The sequence below is a fragment of the Uranotaenia lowii genome, chromosome 2, assembly GCF_029784155.1.
Source record: "Uranotaenia lowii strain MFRU-FL chromosome 2, ASM2978415v1, whole genome shotgun sequence".
Taxonomy (NCBI): domain Eukaryota; kingdom Metazoa; phylum Arthropoda; class Insecta; order Diptera; family Culicidae; genus Uranotaenia; species Uranotaenia lowii.
In genome coordinates, this window is record NC_073692.1 from 369,756,767 (window position 1) to 369,773,692 (window position 16,926).

General features: G+C 36.3%; 1 protein-coding gene across 3 annotated transcripts in view; it reads left to right on the forward strand.

Moving 5' to 3' along the window:
• The first annotated feature begins 10,912 nt into the window (after nt 1-10,912).
• LOC129750156 (stAR-related lipid transfer protein 7, mitochondrial-like) overlaps nt 10,913-16,926 on the forward strand; it is a 40,162-nt gene continuing 34,148 nt past the window's right edge. For 2 of the 3 annotated variants that reach the window (XR_008738313.1, XM_055745403.1), the window contains exon 1: nt 10,913-11,448. Coding sequence is in view for 2 of the 3 variants with exons in the window: in XM_055745403.1 (XP_055601378.1) it covers nt 11,230-11,448 (219 nt within the window). In the remaining variant the exon portion in view is untranslated. Of the gene's footprint in view, nt 11,449-13,308; nt 16,666-16,926 lie in introns of those variants that run through there. The other variant, XM_055745402.1, reaches the window with a different exon arrangement.

The following is a 16,926-nucleotide window of genomic DNA, read 5'->3' on the forward strand; positions in this document are numbered from 1 at the left end:
ATATCGTTTAAAGAGTCCATCAAATGTCAAATTGCATCATATCGTACAAGCTTACAACACATATCTTATAAAATGTGACTTAAGTTGTCAATCGATGTTAAAATCTCTGAACATCGTATAAGACTGCAACACATCTCGCATAAAGGGTGACATAAATCGACATTCTATCGTCAGATTGCTTCGAGTCATACAAGAGTACAAAACATCTCGCATAAAGGGTGACTTAAATCGCCAATCCATCGACAGATTGCTTCAAGTCGTACAAGAGTTCGGCACACCTCGCATAAAGGGTGACTTAGATCGTCAATTCATCGTCAGATTGCTTCAAGTCGTACAAGAGTTCAACATACCTCGCATTAAGGGTGACTTAAATCGCCAATTTATCATCATATCGCTTCAAGTCGTAAAAGGGTAAAACACACATCGCATAAAGTGTGGATGAAACTGTCAATCCTCCCATCATCGTAAATGCGCATGAATCGAATCCTTTAATGTAACGTACAAAATGACGCCAATGCGACATAAAGTACCAAAGTATTTCTAACATCGTAAATGACATCACATATGATGTGGTCGATGTCGTTAACCAGAAAATAACGAAAACATGTACGTATATTGCCTCCACTTTTGGTAGGTATATGCTTTTTTCTAACGTCATATACGATGATTTGTGTCGACATAGATGTACGTATATCTTTTGATATACCTACCAAATTGTTGGCTGGGATACTTTTATAAGCTCTTCTGGATGGGCCCCCACCAAGTGCCAGTGATTGATAGAAAAAAATTTATTCTTTGTTGGCATTTTCCTTTCGGATACTCAATATGGCCAGGTACATTTGGAATCAAACCAGACCCCAAGATACTTGAAACACCTCGATTGAGTGATCGATGTGCCTAGGATAGGAGTTGAAGCTTAGGTTGAGCAGGTCTATGTTTCTTAAAGAAAACTACCATCTCCATTTTCTGAGGGGAAAAATCAATTTCAAGCCCTTAAACCCGGAAAACAATCTGTCTAAAGTAAGGTTGCCAGATTGTTCGGTTTCATTCGGGTGTGCCCGGATATTTATTACAAAATTTGACAAAAGTCCGGCCAGGCCCGGTTGCCCGGATTTCATTGATTATGCATTAACTTTTTTTGTCAAAAAAAAAAAACATATTATGTTGTATTTTTTTTTTTATTCAGGCACCCTAAACGAAATTTTGTGTTTTTGTGAAAGTTGTACAAAAGTGGACTCAAACATGAACCATGCGGGAGGCGGGAGGTTCTTTTAACTGCAATATCTCCGTGAGCAAAGTTCAAATGTTTCTCACAAAGCAAGCTGTAAAAGATGTTGTTCAGGGTAACTTGTCTGACAAAACCTCTATTGAGACTGCATCAAAAGCTCCCTTTAGGGGAGATGAGGGCATAACGAGCACCCGAGGCATAATGAGAACTACGCTTTTCTACGAAAGTGCGTATTTTCTTAAATAAATTTTCATGAGGATTTGTTTCGTACTTCCTATAGTATTAATTTTTCACAAAAAAAGGAATCTCCTTATCATCTTTACAGAGATATTTAAAAAAAAACTAGCTTGGTTCTAAAGTTACGAAAATATTATAATTTTTGAGCACCACGAAATAAGCTCTTATGATCTTAAAATAACCTTGATCAATAATGTACGCACTGCAACATGATGTACACATTGTTTGTCAATTTTTACCATCATAAAATTTTTGATTTTTCACTTTTATCAATTTTAAAACACGTTTTTACTTAAATTTGTTGACTAGGGGCATATAGAGCACCATATTATCGAGGCATAATGAGCATTTTCTGCCGTAGAATCTAGCCCGCGAATTAAAATTGATTTAAAGCGCCACACCTTGACTAGTTTTCATCCGACAATTTAGCCTATTGGTAAGGTGTCGGAGAGGTAATCAAAAGACTAGAGTTAGATTTCTGTTCGAGGTGATTTTTTTCCATTCACAATTCATGATCGATTTTTTTATTGTTACATTATACGGCTAGTAGCATCATCCTCCGAACAAAGCACTTAATCGCAGACACCAGATACCCAGACTGACCACTGAAGGCTGATTTTGGCGCTTGTTCCGCAGCGCTATCTACGGGTTATCGTGAAACTAACGGCCACATACACAAAAGCAAAAATCTCTATAAATCACACACACATTTGCATTGTGCTGTTTGTTTTTTTACATCTAGCGATGAACACGGTCGTTTTTGTTTACCTACTTTTGATAGAAAAAAAATAACACGATATATTTCGAAAACCACTAAAGAACCGTTTTTGACTTGGAGCGCATTAACCAAATGTGGATAGAATTCAACTATAAAGCTTATAAAAAATACATCGACTTCGACAGAAATGAAATTTGAATGAAATCTTCAGATTTTCTTCACCACTTCCTTATTGTGTTGTGGTTGAAAAGTAACCATTTTATGACATCTTTGGCTTCATTTGTGAAGATCACTTTCAACTGTAAGATTTCGTTAACCCCGAAACCTCCGTCAAGGGTAAGTTCAAGTTTCCAGAGTAGAAATATATAGTGACAAACCCAATTATTTGTAAATAGCAGTGTTCGGCACAAAAGCGCTATTCCGCTAATCGCTAGTTAGTCCGCTAACTTTTTGTTAGCGGTTTAAATTTGGCGCTAAGTTTTGATTGAGCTAGCGAATTGAAAAGTTCCGCTAATTTTTGGTTCCGCTAATTAAAGACCGCTAACCTCCATATATTTGCATCAATCTCTCGAATTATTGCTGATATAATATACTTCTTGTCATTTATTAAGCTGAAGTGACATTGAATAGCATTCTGACCCCAATATGCGCTGCAAACGAAATTTTTCACTTCTAATAATCTCAGTGGAGGAATGCATATTAGAGTCAGAGGAAATGTGTATTTTGGGTCATTTTTCCCTCTTTTACCACTTCTTTACACAACATTCACAGAAAAAAAAACAAAATGTAAATGGCGTTAAAGAATACAAAACTACATCTTCCGCATTTTTCAGTTTTCTCGTGTAATTGTTTGAAAATTAGATTATTTTTTCATTTTTTAGACCGAGAGATGATGAAATGCTCATCTACGACAGATTGCGTTTTGTTCATCTATGTATATGACAATTCGATCAATTTATCTAACCTCCAATAAAATATTTAATATTTAGTTATTCCTATTTATATTTATTATTTATTTACCTATATATTATTAAGCTGGACCAAATATCAAATTCTTCTTTTGTCAAACGACCCCCCAAGTACAGTGTAAGGTAGTTTATTGAAAAATTTGATAAATTTCACGAAAATTTAAACAATTGAAAGATCGTAAATCAATTTGGTAATTGAATCACCTCTTGGATTAATTTTTGTTTCAAATTTTCGATCTTAAATAAGTCAATTTTTTAATTTGGTGCACTGTAGTTTGTATGCAAGTACGTTGCATCCAAGCTTATTTCCAATTTGTTCCTATTTATTGAAAATTTTAATTATTTTTTATTTACCCCCTTCGTGATGTTTCAAATCCAAGTGACAATAGACGAATTTGATATTTGATATTGTTGATCAACAGTTAGCGATTAGCGCTTTAAGTGCGAAGCGATAACTTTTTCGGCACATTTAGCGTTTTTAATTAGCGATCGCTATTTTTGAATGAGTTAGCGATCTAGCTAGCGGCGCTAATTTTTCAGTTAGCGATGCCGAACACTGGTAAATAGTTATAAAACGATCTAGGGCTTTTTGAAAAAACGACAAATGACATCGTAAAACATTCCACTGATTGTTTATTGCAAAACTACAGTATATTAAATGTGGCTTTAAATTATATTACTGTCGCATTTATAGAGGTTTACAAAAACTGAATAAAACAAAAGTAGAGGTGATATTTACAAAATTTGTAAAGCAATGTTTTGTTAACAGAAGAAACTTAATGAAAATCGCAACAGCGAAATATACTATCAAGTCACCATCTGCAACAAAAAACCGGTGTCAGATTTTTATTTACTTTTTTCTCCAATAAATCCTAAAACTTCCATTTCTATGAAAAATTTAGTCACATTCGAGAAATGTCTTCTTTTTAAAATATCTAACTAAACTTGGATATCAAACTAGCCCTTTTACCGCCCACTGGAAGAGGCAGTTGTGGAAAAAATATTTTTAGCTTCGAGATGATGCATTTTCCTGCAAATTTAGTAAAATTTCTAACAAAGTGTGTTTGTTGACATTATGATGATTCTTGACAAACAATCCCAATCATCCGAGTCTGTTTAGTAAGAATAGCTTAGCTTTTTGCATTATTATTTTTATGGTTAAATTTCGAACCATTTTTTGAATATCGCACGTGTAATTGATTTTATCCATGGGTAAAATAAAACAAACGTGAATTCGTCACATCAAAATCAAAACATTATAGGAATTCACTCACACAGACATACGATATTTGACATTCCATAAAACGGCAAGAAAATAAAAATGACTTTCGTTTGCATCAAGATAGTACTGTTCTTTTACCATTCAAAATTCGTTTTGGTGGTGTGGAAAAGCATTAAAATCAATATATAAGTTTAGTTACAGCGAAATTATTTCTTATTTACTGGACATCGGTTAAGGAACATTAAAGTGACACTTATTCAAAATTATAGTTTTTTGAAGAATGGATTCATTTAGAAAACTAATTACTTTCGAAATATGGTTTTAACAAAACTTTGAATCAAAGAATTTGGTTGAATGTCAAAGGTGAAAAAATTTCGGAAGCAAAGAGAAATGGATTTGAAACATACATTTTGAAATATTCCAAATTCAGTGCAGTTTTTTTTCGAATAAAAGATTTTTAAGTTGACATTTCTCACGCGCAGTTGCTCTCGTGTACGGATTAAGATGAGGAAAAAAGTCTAAAAACATGGTCGCTTTTAAGGTTAATTTTGCAGTCCAGTCTAGAATTATTCCAAAATCTCGCGTGAGCTGTCATTACGTCGTATGAAACAAAATGTAAACAAATAGTTTAAAAAACAAAAATTAACTTAAACTAGTAGCAACTTTATTCCATTTAGAATTTTGATAACTTTTGAAGCATTTTTCTTTGATACGGCGTAATGAAAGTTCACGCGAGATGGTCATTACAGTTGTTTTTTGACATTTCTCACGCAGATTTGAGCAGGGAAAAATACCCGGTCGACAAACACGGTCATTTCTGAGGTTTTTTACCAAAAATTTATAAGTTTTAGTGAAACTACCAGCATTATGTCACGAACACTTTCAGCTGCAAATAGGATTAAAGATCTTATCAATACATTCATCACATTTAAATATTATTCAATATATGTCAATTACTTATTTCACTCCTCAAACCTATCTAGGTACGAGCCAAGAAACAGAAATCAAGTTTTTCAAGGAGTTATAAATAGTTTGTCTTTTTGGTCGCAGTCAACCTTTCAGATTAAGACGAACAATTCCGAACTCAATGAATTATTTATAACAGACATTATAATTTTCATACTGTTACTCAGCCGGATAAATGAATTTTGAAATCAAAACTGAATTTCAAAATTAATTGGCTCTGAACTAAGGACCGCTATAACGTTACGTTTGTTTTTTTTTTCATCTCAATCGATCAACAGTCATTGTTTGTATAACATTCATCTCTTATTATGATACAGTTAATTAAAGTAAACAATTAACATTGAAGACAAAAACGATAATGAAAATATTTGAGATAGAATTTCAAATACTAGTGATTCAATCAAGACGGTTTTCATTTGGCTTGTTAATTATCAGTGTTCGGCATCGCTAACTGAAAAATTAGCGCCGCTAGCTAGATCGCTAACTCATTCAAAAATAGCGATCGCTAATTAAAAACGCTAAATGTGCCGAAAAAGTTATCGCTTCGCACTTAAAGCGCCAATCGCTAACTGTTGATCAACAATATCAAATATCAAATTCGTCTATTGTCACTTGGATTTGAAACATCACGAAGGGGGTAAATAAAAAATAATTAAAATTTTCAATAAATAGGAACAAATTGGAAATAAGCTTGGATGCAACGTACTTGCATACAAACTACAGTGCACCAAATTAAAAAATTGACTTATTTAAGATCGAAAATTTGAAACAAAAATTAATCCAAGAGGTGATTCAATTACCAAATTGATTTACGATCTTTCAATTGTTTAAATTTTCGTGAAATTTATCAAATTTTTCAATAAACTACCTTACACTGTACTTGGGGGGTCGTTTGACAAAAGAAGAATTTGATATTTGGTCCAGCTTAATAATATATAGGTAAATAAATAATAAATATAAATAGGAATAACTAAATATTAAATATTTTATTGGAGGTTAGATAAATTGATCGAATTGTCATATACATAGATGAACAAAACGCAATCTGTCGTAGATGAGCATTTCATCATCTCTCGGTCTAAAAAATGAAAAAATAATCTAATTTTCAAACAATTACACGAGAAAACTGAAAAATGCGGAAGATGTAGTTTTGTATTCTTTAACGCCATTTACATTTTGTTTTTTTTTTCTGTGAATGTTGTGTAAAGAAGTGGTAAAAGAGGGAAAAATGACCCAAAATACACATTTCCTCTGACTCTAATATGCATTCCTCCACTGAGATTATTAGAAGTGAAAAATTTCGTTTGCAGCGCATATTGGGGTCAGAATGCTATTCAATGTCACTTCAGCTTAATAAATGACAAGAAGTATATTATATCAGCAATAATTCGAGAGATTGATGCAAATATATGGAGGTTAGCGGTCTGTAATTAGCGGAACCAAAAATTAGCGGAACTTTTCAATTCGCTAGCTCAATCAAAACTTAGCGCCAAATTTAAACCGCTAACAAAAAGTTAGCGGACTAACTAGCGATTAGCGGAATAGCGCTTTTGTGCCGAACACTGTTAATTATCAAGTGTAATTTTTTTTCTTGGTGAAGCACAGTAGTTTCACGATGCCCCGACAGATGGCGTATGATTCTGGGCGACTTGTAGTTGTATGGATTCAGGCGCCACTGATCAGTCTGGGTATCTGGTGTCTGCGACTTAATGTATGAGCGTGCGTGAATTGTTTGTATTCTACAAACAGACCTAGATTATTTTGTTATTGCTTTGTTTGATGAATCTACGACTCACCTGACTTCATCGAATTGAATTCGCTGCTAGATTCCCCGGCAAAAACGCACATCTTGCTCTGATTAATGGTGCTCATACTGCCTCAGGGGGGGTTCTCAATATGCCTCCACAGTGGCTGGTTTTCAGCTTTTGGCAAATTTTTTTAAAATGCATTTTTTAACGTTTTCATCTAGTTTTTCACGTTTCAGCCCGTTGGGGAATAGGCTTTTCAAGTGTCTGAACACGAAACAATAATGTAACCTCCATATTATAGCTATTTTCTATGGTAAAATAACCGTTTTCCTTAAGGTGGCCATTATGCCCCCATCTCCCCTATGTCTAGAAAAACTGAAGCGATTTGCTCACGTTTTGCGTACGCCTTTTGTATCTCTCACTGTTAATGATATCATATTTTGTTATGTTTTGAATTTTAAACATTATTTTCAGTACAAAAAATGTAACGCGTTATACATCAGGAATTCAACCATCCATATGTTTAACAATGTTTCAAAATATTTTTCTGTTACAAACGAAATAAATCCTTTACTCGTACGTATGCACAATTTCCTGAAAAATGTTCTGCATATTTCGGAACGTCACGCTGGGATGTGTAACTGTATGTGTTTCCTTCGTCATATTTTACGCCAGTTTTTCAGTTATTTTATTCTATGAGTAATTTTAATTTTTTGGTAATTTTGTGATTTTAGTATCTTTGCAATATTAGTCTTTATTATCACTTTGTTTTTGTTCGTTCTGTCATTTTATTCTTGTTTTTTTTTTGTTTTTTTTTGACTTGTTGTTTTTTTGTCTTTTGTTCTCTTTTGTCTTTTTTGTTTCTTTTTGTTTTTTTTGCCTCTTTTTTCTTTTGTCTTTTTGTTTTTTTGTCTTTTTTGTCCCTTTTCTGTTTTTAATTTCTTCTTTGTTTTTTTTTTCGTCTTGTTTGTTTTTGGTTTTTTGTTCTTTTTTGTGTTTTTTGTCCTTTCATCTTTTTTTCCATTTTAGTAATTTTGTTTTTTCATTAGTTTTTCTGCCTTTTCATTCTTAGCTTTTTGTCTTTGGCCCTTATTCTGCGCCGCGCGTGATGTGACGATAGTCGAGTCACCCAAGTCACTCGAATCCAACACAGCAAGAAAAATTCGTGTAAATTTAGATCGAAAACGATGCACGAAAACGGAACATCGATTTCGATGTAAAATTCTATCACGGTTTATTTTTTTCCAGGATGTAATTTTTGAGGCGTGTAAATTTAGATTGAAACCAATGCACGAGATCGGATCACAAAAGCCGTCGTGTAAAAATACACAGGGATGTAAATTTTAAAATTTATTATCGTAAATATTGATATTTTTGCTAAATATTCAGGTTTTTGCTTTTGTCTTTGAATGAATACGCCCACACGTATTATTTTTAATTCACATTTATTTACAAAACTGAAAATTAAAACACCATCACGGAAAGCGTCAAGCTGGAATTGTTGTTGCATCCGATGATTCTCAGGACGGGGATGTTTTCAAAGTTCAGCGTCATCAGTATCCTCGAATGGTTCCGGGACATCACGATCTTTCGGTCAGCATTTGGACACTTGAATTGATCTGACAAAAGTTTGTCCGGATAAATATCAGCCTCTGCGAAAAAATCTGACCTTGCTGTAATGGAGAAAAAACTAGTCAGTTTCAACCGCATTCTTCATTTCACGTATACTTACGACTTTAAAAGACTCTAGAAGTGCTGCTGTAGGTAGCTACGCCTTTGATCCACTCGTTTCCGAATAATTTTTCGACTTGTTTACTTTGTGCGCAAACTAACGAAATATAAAAAGGCAGAAGTTAAATATTTGCATTCAATTTTAAATCAAACAGATCTACATTTACACGGTTTGTGACATAAATTTCATTGACCGGTTGATTTTTGCACGACGCAATGTAAAATTACATCAAAACAGTTTATTTCTATCCTATTTTTGAAAAAAGTCTAATATTACATCAAAAGGAGTTTAAAATTACATCTTTTTGCAATTACACTCAAGAAAAAATAGATCACTCGTTTTTTAGATTCCGTGTACTTTTAGAATTTTTTTGCTGTGAAGAGTCGGGTTATAGTTGAGAAACGTCACTTTTGATGGACTTTAGGAATGAACCTTTTTCACTTCACTCACACCGACTATCGGAATAAGGCGACTAGAACCCGCGACGGTAAGGTGACTCGACTGTCGTCACCTAACGCGCGAATTAGAATAGGGGCCTTAATATAATTGGAGCCGTAGACACTCTGATGCATGCTAGAAAAGGAACAGTAAATAATAGTTAACTTCAAAAAGATTATGAATTGCTTATTCAAAGTGTTACGCCGCAAAGTAGTATGCGCTTATTGATAGGTGTTGACAACGAGCATCCCCTCGCTACTAGGCGATGACATCTTCAAAAGGGAACCGTCGATAATTGTCATCGTAATAGTAGTACGAAAACAGATGCTAAAGTCGAAAACGTGTCTAGTGCCATCACGAGGTGTAGAATTTATAATTTCTTAAAAAGAAGATTATCTAGTTAAATAGAGTAAGTGCTAGGGATACTGTTCCGCGAATGACATATTGTGCGTTTAGATAAAAATTTTATAAACGTCTTTGGTGAACTGGCATCATGGCTGACTTCCGACCAAAACATATTGAGTCGTTTTATTTAAGCGTGCGTCAAATTCATATAAAATCAACGTTGCCACAAATTCATTTGAATCGTTTGTGTATCTCATTCTTGCCCAGAAGAGTATATTCCACGCGAACTTAAACGATTGCTGGCGAAAACAGTAACAGCAACAACAACAAAAAAAAACATTTCCAACCCGACAGAGGGTGGTTTGTACAAAATATTTCGATCCTGATAGATTTTATTCAAACCGTTTGGGCGATCATACAAGCAGTGCCATACACGATGCAAATCGTGTTCACAGCGACAACATTTCATCGCATTTGTACCAATGTTGTGTAGTCTGTGGCCCGCTTAAAGTATGTAGAGATACTTCGGTGGATACAAATTTATGTGTGGCAACGTTGCTATAATACACTGTGATTTTTTTAAACACAACTGTCAAAAGTTCGGAAGTAAGTTCGGGATCGGAAGTCCGGACTTCCGAAGTAAAATTTAGTGCTGGCGCTATAATAACATTCAGGCAAGTCTAATATTAAATTTAACTACCAAGAACTCAGTACCATTTTCGAACTTATGAGTTCAATGCTCTAATATAACCCTACTATTTTAGCTTGTATCACTGGCTTACAACAGGATTCAGTAACTTTATAATTACTTCTTTATATTGAGCAGAACCGTGAGTATTATATACAATCCTATCAAAACAATTAAAATCAACAATTACTAAACCACAGGTAATTCAGTTAGATCAAAGCATCCTAGACTATTGTACATACTGTCGGGATTCGCTTTTACATGTTGGAAAATTGAAGAAGGTTAGGAGAACACTAAAATGTAAGCACTAAATGAACTAACTATCCAACTACAATTTGCTAATTTTTATAATAAATTTTAGCTTTGAAGCTGACCTAAATCAGTCTATCTAGAAGTGTTTCATTCCTCGTAATACAAAGTGTGTATTGTTAGATAGTTTTTGATGAAAAGATATAATTTTTTTTAATTTTTCTTTCAGTTTCAACAATTATTAAAAAATAAATCACTTTATCAACGATCGGTTTGCCCTTGTGGAGAGTTTTCGCGGAACAGCAAAAACCGGAACAGCATCGAAAATGTCACATGTTTTTGACAGCCTCGCTGCTGTCAACGGCGCCCCAAAAAGGGAAAAAATTATTCATGAGTTGCATCACCGTCGTTCTCGTCGCAGTCCGTGGGTGATCCGCTGGTGCTTGTTTTACGTTTTTTCCCTACAATTTGCGTCTTAAAACCCTTTTTAAACAACTCGCGAGAAACAATCGTAAGTGCGTTTCGATTTCATCCGAGAATGTGCAGTGTCATGGTCGGTGGTGGCGTTCGAAAAGTCTAGGAGAAAGCTCGATTCGGTTCCGGAACAACAACATACCCATAAGGTAGTGAAGTTGGTGGTGAAGAAAAATAAACGAAAAACATCGAGGGCGAGTCGAGTTGGGAAGCGAGATGAAAATTTTCAACAACGCACTGGTGCTACGAAAAGTCAATCGATACCTAAGGAAAAACGTAAAGGACCAATCGCCGAACATTCTGCGCCTGTGGGCTACCCAGTGTGAGTTCTTATTTGCCCAGCAAATCCGCCGTAGCCAGCAGATCTTTACCTTGTATGCGAAGATCTGGGAAGAACGAGCTCTGCGGGAGCTGCTGCGTCGATTCAGGGGACAGGTGAGTTTTTTTTCTTTGTCGTGGGTGGAGGGGAGGCGCCAATCCGATCCCATGGATATGATGGCACATGCCTCGCTAAGCTATGTAGCTATATGAAAGAAGAAAACCTTTTATGTAATCAAATCGTGATTGAGGTAAATAAGTGCCCTATTCTGTCGGCCGTCGGGATCAGTAGACTAGTAGTGATCAAGGAGAGACCTTTCGGCTTTAGTAAACTTGTTTATTACACATCGGGTTATTTTTAGAACGCTTACTAAATATAACCATGTTCTAGGCGCATCATGACGATGTAGCATATAAACAACTCGGTTTCTGTCTGCTGCTGCGTCTTAAGACATGCAGCTGTTCGGTTCTCCAAATATTGCGATATCACATAATTTTATTCAATTTTGACAATGTTAAATTGTTTGATTGAATCAATTTTTTTTTCTCCTTCAAACTTGTATGACACAACTTTTTGTATTTATGTTTCCAAATTGCGGTTTTTGGACTTTTGTTAGTCAATGTTGATTTAGTTTTTTTTGTTTAGTTTTCAAAATTATTACATTTATGATTAATGGGATCTATTTGACCTTGATCATATGCTAAATTATTATTCCATTATTATTTTAATAGACATTTAAAAATGATTAACTATTTATTTCTTTTAATGGATTTATTTTGAGTCTAGTATAAGGTTGCCAGAATTTTTTCCACTCCCATCCGGGCCTAGCAATTCCGGGCATTTTTTCAAAAAAACCTGGCTAAATCCGGGCATGGATTTCAATTTTTCAAATCCAAAAACCGGGCAAAATTTAGGTGTTATTGTATATAAAAGCAAAGAAAAAATGGAAAAAAATGAAATTATTATTTTATTAATGTAATTGCAGACTTCCAAAAACTTTTTGGAACACCTAAATATTTAAAGGTTTATAAAAGTAAATAAGTGAAATTATTTGAAACAACCGTTGAAAATTTCCATACCGTTAATCGATTTTGCTGAAACTTACTCAAAAACTTTGAATTATTTTTGGTTTCTTTGTGAAAATTTTGGAAAATTCCGGGCAATATCCGGACTTTTTTCACGATATCCGGGCAACCGGGCCGGACCGGACTTTCTCGAAATTTTGCATCAAATATCCGGGCAAACCCGGATAAAACCGGGCATTCTGGCAAGCTTAGTCTAGTACAAGTCAGATTTTTTTTCAAGAAGCCTACAAAATACCAGCAGTGAATTTTTTAAAACATTGTAGAATGAACATTGTATAGCAAAAATTATAACACGAAAAAAAACGAGAAGAATGATTCTCTTTCACATAAAGTTTTTTAAACTCACGGTCAGATTGTCATTCTAGACGAAAATTAGAATTGTGTAAATTTCTAAAACATCAACGCTTGGACGTTGTAGATAATTACTACATTAGCAATGGTGCATAACATTCGTAAATTGTTCGACTTACATTTATATTTATGTTTATTGCGTTCTTTGTGTTGTCACAACCCGTCCACTACTGTATTATTTGTCCTTACTTGAATGTGTCCCAATAACCCTAAGACCTTACTCCAATCCCACAATGAACATACGAGCTCTAAGACGGTGCGTGGCGTGTGGCGGGTCAGTGATTTTACGATAACCTTGAATCAACACCATGAATTTAACACAATCAATTGGTTTCCCACAATTCTTGAGCTTCAATGCACAGTATTAAAACACAGTATTTCCGGCGTGATTCCCTGATCCGTCGCCGCCTTTCTGTGCCTTCTTCGAGCCCCGGCTTTATTTTCTTCCGCAAAGATTCTAATTCAAAATTTTGTTTCTCTTTCGTTAATTCCACGCCGCCCGCGCCCACAACGCCACGCCCCGTCTCATCGTCCCATCAGAACACCACCGCCACGCGACTCATCACTAGTACTGTTGCTACTACCTCATCAACATCCTACAGTGCTGGTGGCTGCTGCATTTCGCAACGACGCCAGCTGTGTCACGATTCCCGATCGAAACCCCAGTGTCAGTACCAGCCTGTCGTCGTCGAGTGATCCAAAATGAGACCCAGCACTTTGAATTTGCAGTACCACATGAACTATGACGTTTCGAAGACCTTTCTGGCCACGGCATGGGACGCTTGGAGTAAAAATTCAACCGCAGGCAGAAACGAAGTGGTGGGGTTGGATAATCTGAAGCGGCTGTTTGCTGGGCTCAAGGTTTATCCATCGGATGGACAGGTCGAGAATATGCTGAAAACGGCAGAGCTCGTCTCCAAAAACAGCAGCAGCACCAGCAACGACGAAACTCGTAAGAGTGGATTGACTTTCGGGGAGTTTTGTGTTATTGTGTCCGATATTCGTAAGTTGAAGTACACGACTACGGTTAGCAGTAATCTGGATAAAAACGAAGGCGGAAAAGCGAAAAAACCGGGTGAGAGAAGGCATTCAGACGCTAGGGAAAGGAACCTTGATCAGCAGCATCAGGAACAGCAACAGCAACAGTACTTAATAGATTCTAAATACTCGATTGGACCGGAGGTATTTTTGGGAGGGTCCTGTAATCCGACGACGTGGCGAGCAGACGTTGCCATTCCTGCGTTGAATCGATTGGATATATCGTTCTACAATCCGCAAGTTTCCGAGTGGACCTCGAGTTTGCTTGATCTTGAACATCGAGCGAAGGAAAAAGCAAAGGTTCTGCTATTTGTGTTGGATTCCCAGACCCGATCGACTGCCGGAGCCATTGAGGTTGCCCACATATCCGGGCGAAACATAAAGCATCTTGTGTTGGTGCTGTTTCCGTACAAACCGAATCAAAACATTTTCAATGATGCGCTGTCGTTTGAGGAGTTTCTTGATTTGTCCAGAAATCAGATCCTTTTGAAGCAACTTGTTCGTCGGAAAGGTTTGCCGATATTGGACGATATGTCCGAAGCGTTGGAACATGTCAAGCTGATCCTATCGAAGCAAAAGTGCCGAGATCAACCGAAAAATGTAGCCTCTCGGTTGATTTCCGTGTGTCGAACCTACGACAAGGTCAAGGGGGAAAGTGGCACAGTTCGGTTGCCGGAATGTAGAAAAGCCTTGGTTGCCTTAGGATATTCTCCCGATATTGTAACGATAAATGTTGTGAAACATGTCTTGATGTTTTACGATGAACTTAGGCAAACGACAGCAGGTTCTGTGTCGAAGAAATGTGACGGAAAGGATAAGTATGATAACTATAGCGTCGAGTTGGAGGAGTTTTGTATGCTCGATTCTTGCATGTCGGTATTGCAACAAGAAATTCTCGAAAACGGTTGCGTTTCTCCGATTTACGGAACAAACCTGCAACAACCACCAGTGTATCTAACGGATTGCCCCGAATGGAACCACTGCCTCCCAGTGTTAACTCTCACCCCAATGGATCGAAAACGATTTAATTCAACCGGTCAGGAATGTGTTTCGATGGTGGAAAAACTAGGCTCGATGACATGCAATTCGGAACAGGACAGGCTCTCGAAACATCAAATGGATGCGTCCGAAAAGCGAAATCAATCATCCCTGGGCTGCGATTCGAGAAATGATAGTCCAGCTACCTCGGAACAATGTTCTACTCTTCCAGTGCGGGATATTTATTTGGGTGGAAGCTGCTGGATGCTCACAAACTGGCGCCAGAAACACGTTATTCCAAAATTAAAGCAAAACGGTCTTTCTTATTATACCTCACATTTACACGAATGCGTAGACGGCATGACCGGTTCCAGTCCCGATGTTTATGATACCCATTGCTCGGAGGAAAAACTATCGCTGGATTTCGACCTGCTCGATGCCAGCCGGGTTCTGTTGTTCGTGATAACCAATGAAACCCGGTCGCTGAACGCCATGACCCTGGCTGCCCATTACATCGGCATGGGATATGACGTGGTGTTATGTGTTCAGATGCTGACTACCGAAGACAGTCCCACGAAGCAAAAGCTAACCCCAGCTGCGGTCAAGGATTACAACCGAGGCCGGGCCTATCTTGTTGATCTGGCCAACCGGCAGGCAGTGCCGGTTTTTAGCGAAATTGACCAAGCCTTGGATTGTGCAATTAAGAAAATAAAATTGAGCAAAACTCAAGTTCACTAATGTTGTGTTATCAAAATATGATCCTTGGCTGATGAATGCTTGAAATCAATCAAAAATCCCCAATTGAACGTTTCCGTTAACTGTTAGTCGAGTTGAAGAAGTAGCTGAAGCTTCGTTGATCCTCTAAAGAACAATAATTGCTATCCAAATGTAAAAGTTTTACGTTCCTTTTATAACCTGACATAAAAAAAACTCTTAGGTATAAATAGATATGGAGATCTTTTATTTTTGGATAGTTTCTAACTTCCCCAAAAAACAAATACAAAAGCAGCATTTATTTTGACAAGTTATTGGAAGCCTGTTTGAATAAAAGGAACAATAATTTGAAAAGTGTAAAAGAGGATCGTCTACGAGTTAAAAAAAAATCTTATTCATACACAAATTTTATACAAAAAAAAAACAACAATATCAAACCACTAGAAAGCACGAGCTCAAAGCTTATTTTTTTAAACGACACCAACTCACACCTTGAAAGCGCACAATTTACAACTATCACCTGGCATCCAGTGCATTTTTTTAAAATACAGATGAAAGATCTCAAAACAAGAAGAAAAAAAAGAGAGAGAGATCCAACTTACTTCCCGGTGAACGTGACTATCATATGATGGATTCAATAAACTACTAGAGAAAGTTATAATTTTTCATTCCGTTAGAATCGAACTACTAAAACAGCTCTCTACTACTACAACAGCATCGGTGCATTCGTTTTTTGTCACAATAGGAAGACAGCAGCCAGACAAGATAGGTGAAGGTGAAGATTAAGGCGGTTTGTTGATACTTTTAAAGACAGCCATAAAATACCTATTACGTTATTATAAAACGACCTGTAATCTACGATTTATGTATTGTTTATTTTTACACAACAATTGATCAAAAATCTACTTGAATGTTCAGAAAAGTGATGGCCTTGTTAGGTGTTGTAAAGCGAAACAGTCAGTCAGTGAAATACCTTTTGTATGTCTATTGTTTAACAAAATTTACTAAAACAAAACGGGATAGTCTAACTACTACCTACCGAGCACCAACCAGATAGGAACACTAACGCTAGCAAAGCAAATCTATAGGCTAAGCTACTAGCACCACTAATGCTTACATTTCTAATTTTCTATTAAACTGTATCGGTGTGGAATAAATGTTACGTTTTAGTCATCCCAGCGTACAACTAGTGTTTTTGAAGACGCTCTGCTCTTCCGTCCGAAATCCAGCCCGTCTTTCTTCTCACCAGAACTTGTGCATTTTATGTTTCTTTTCAATAAATAAATTCTTTTTTTTTTTCTTCGATAAAGAATGTTAAAACGTTCAAGAATTTGCATGTTTGAGTAGACGCAACCGTCTCTGATGCACGTGTTTTTTTCATAAGTTCATTACCAAGTAAATGTTAGGGATTATAGGGAATTGCAACGC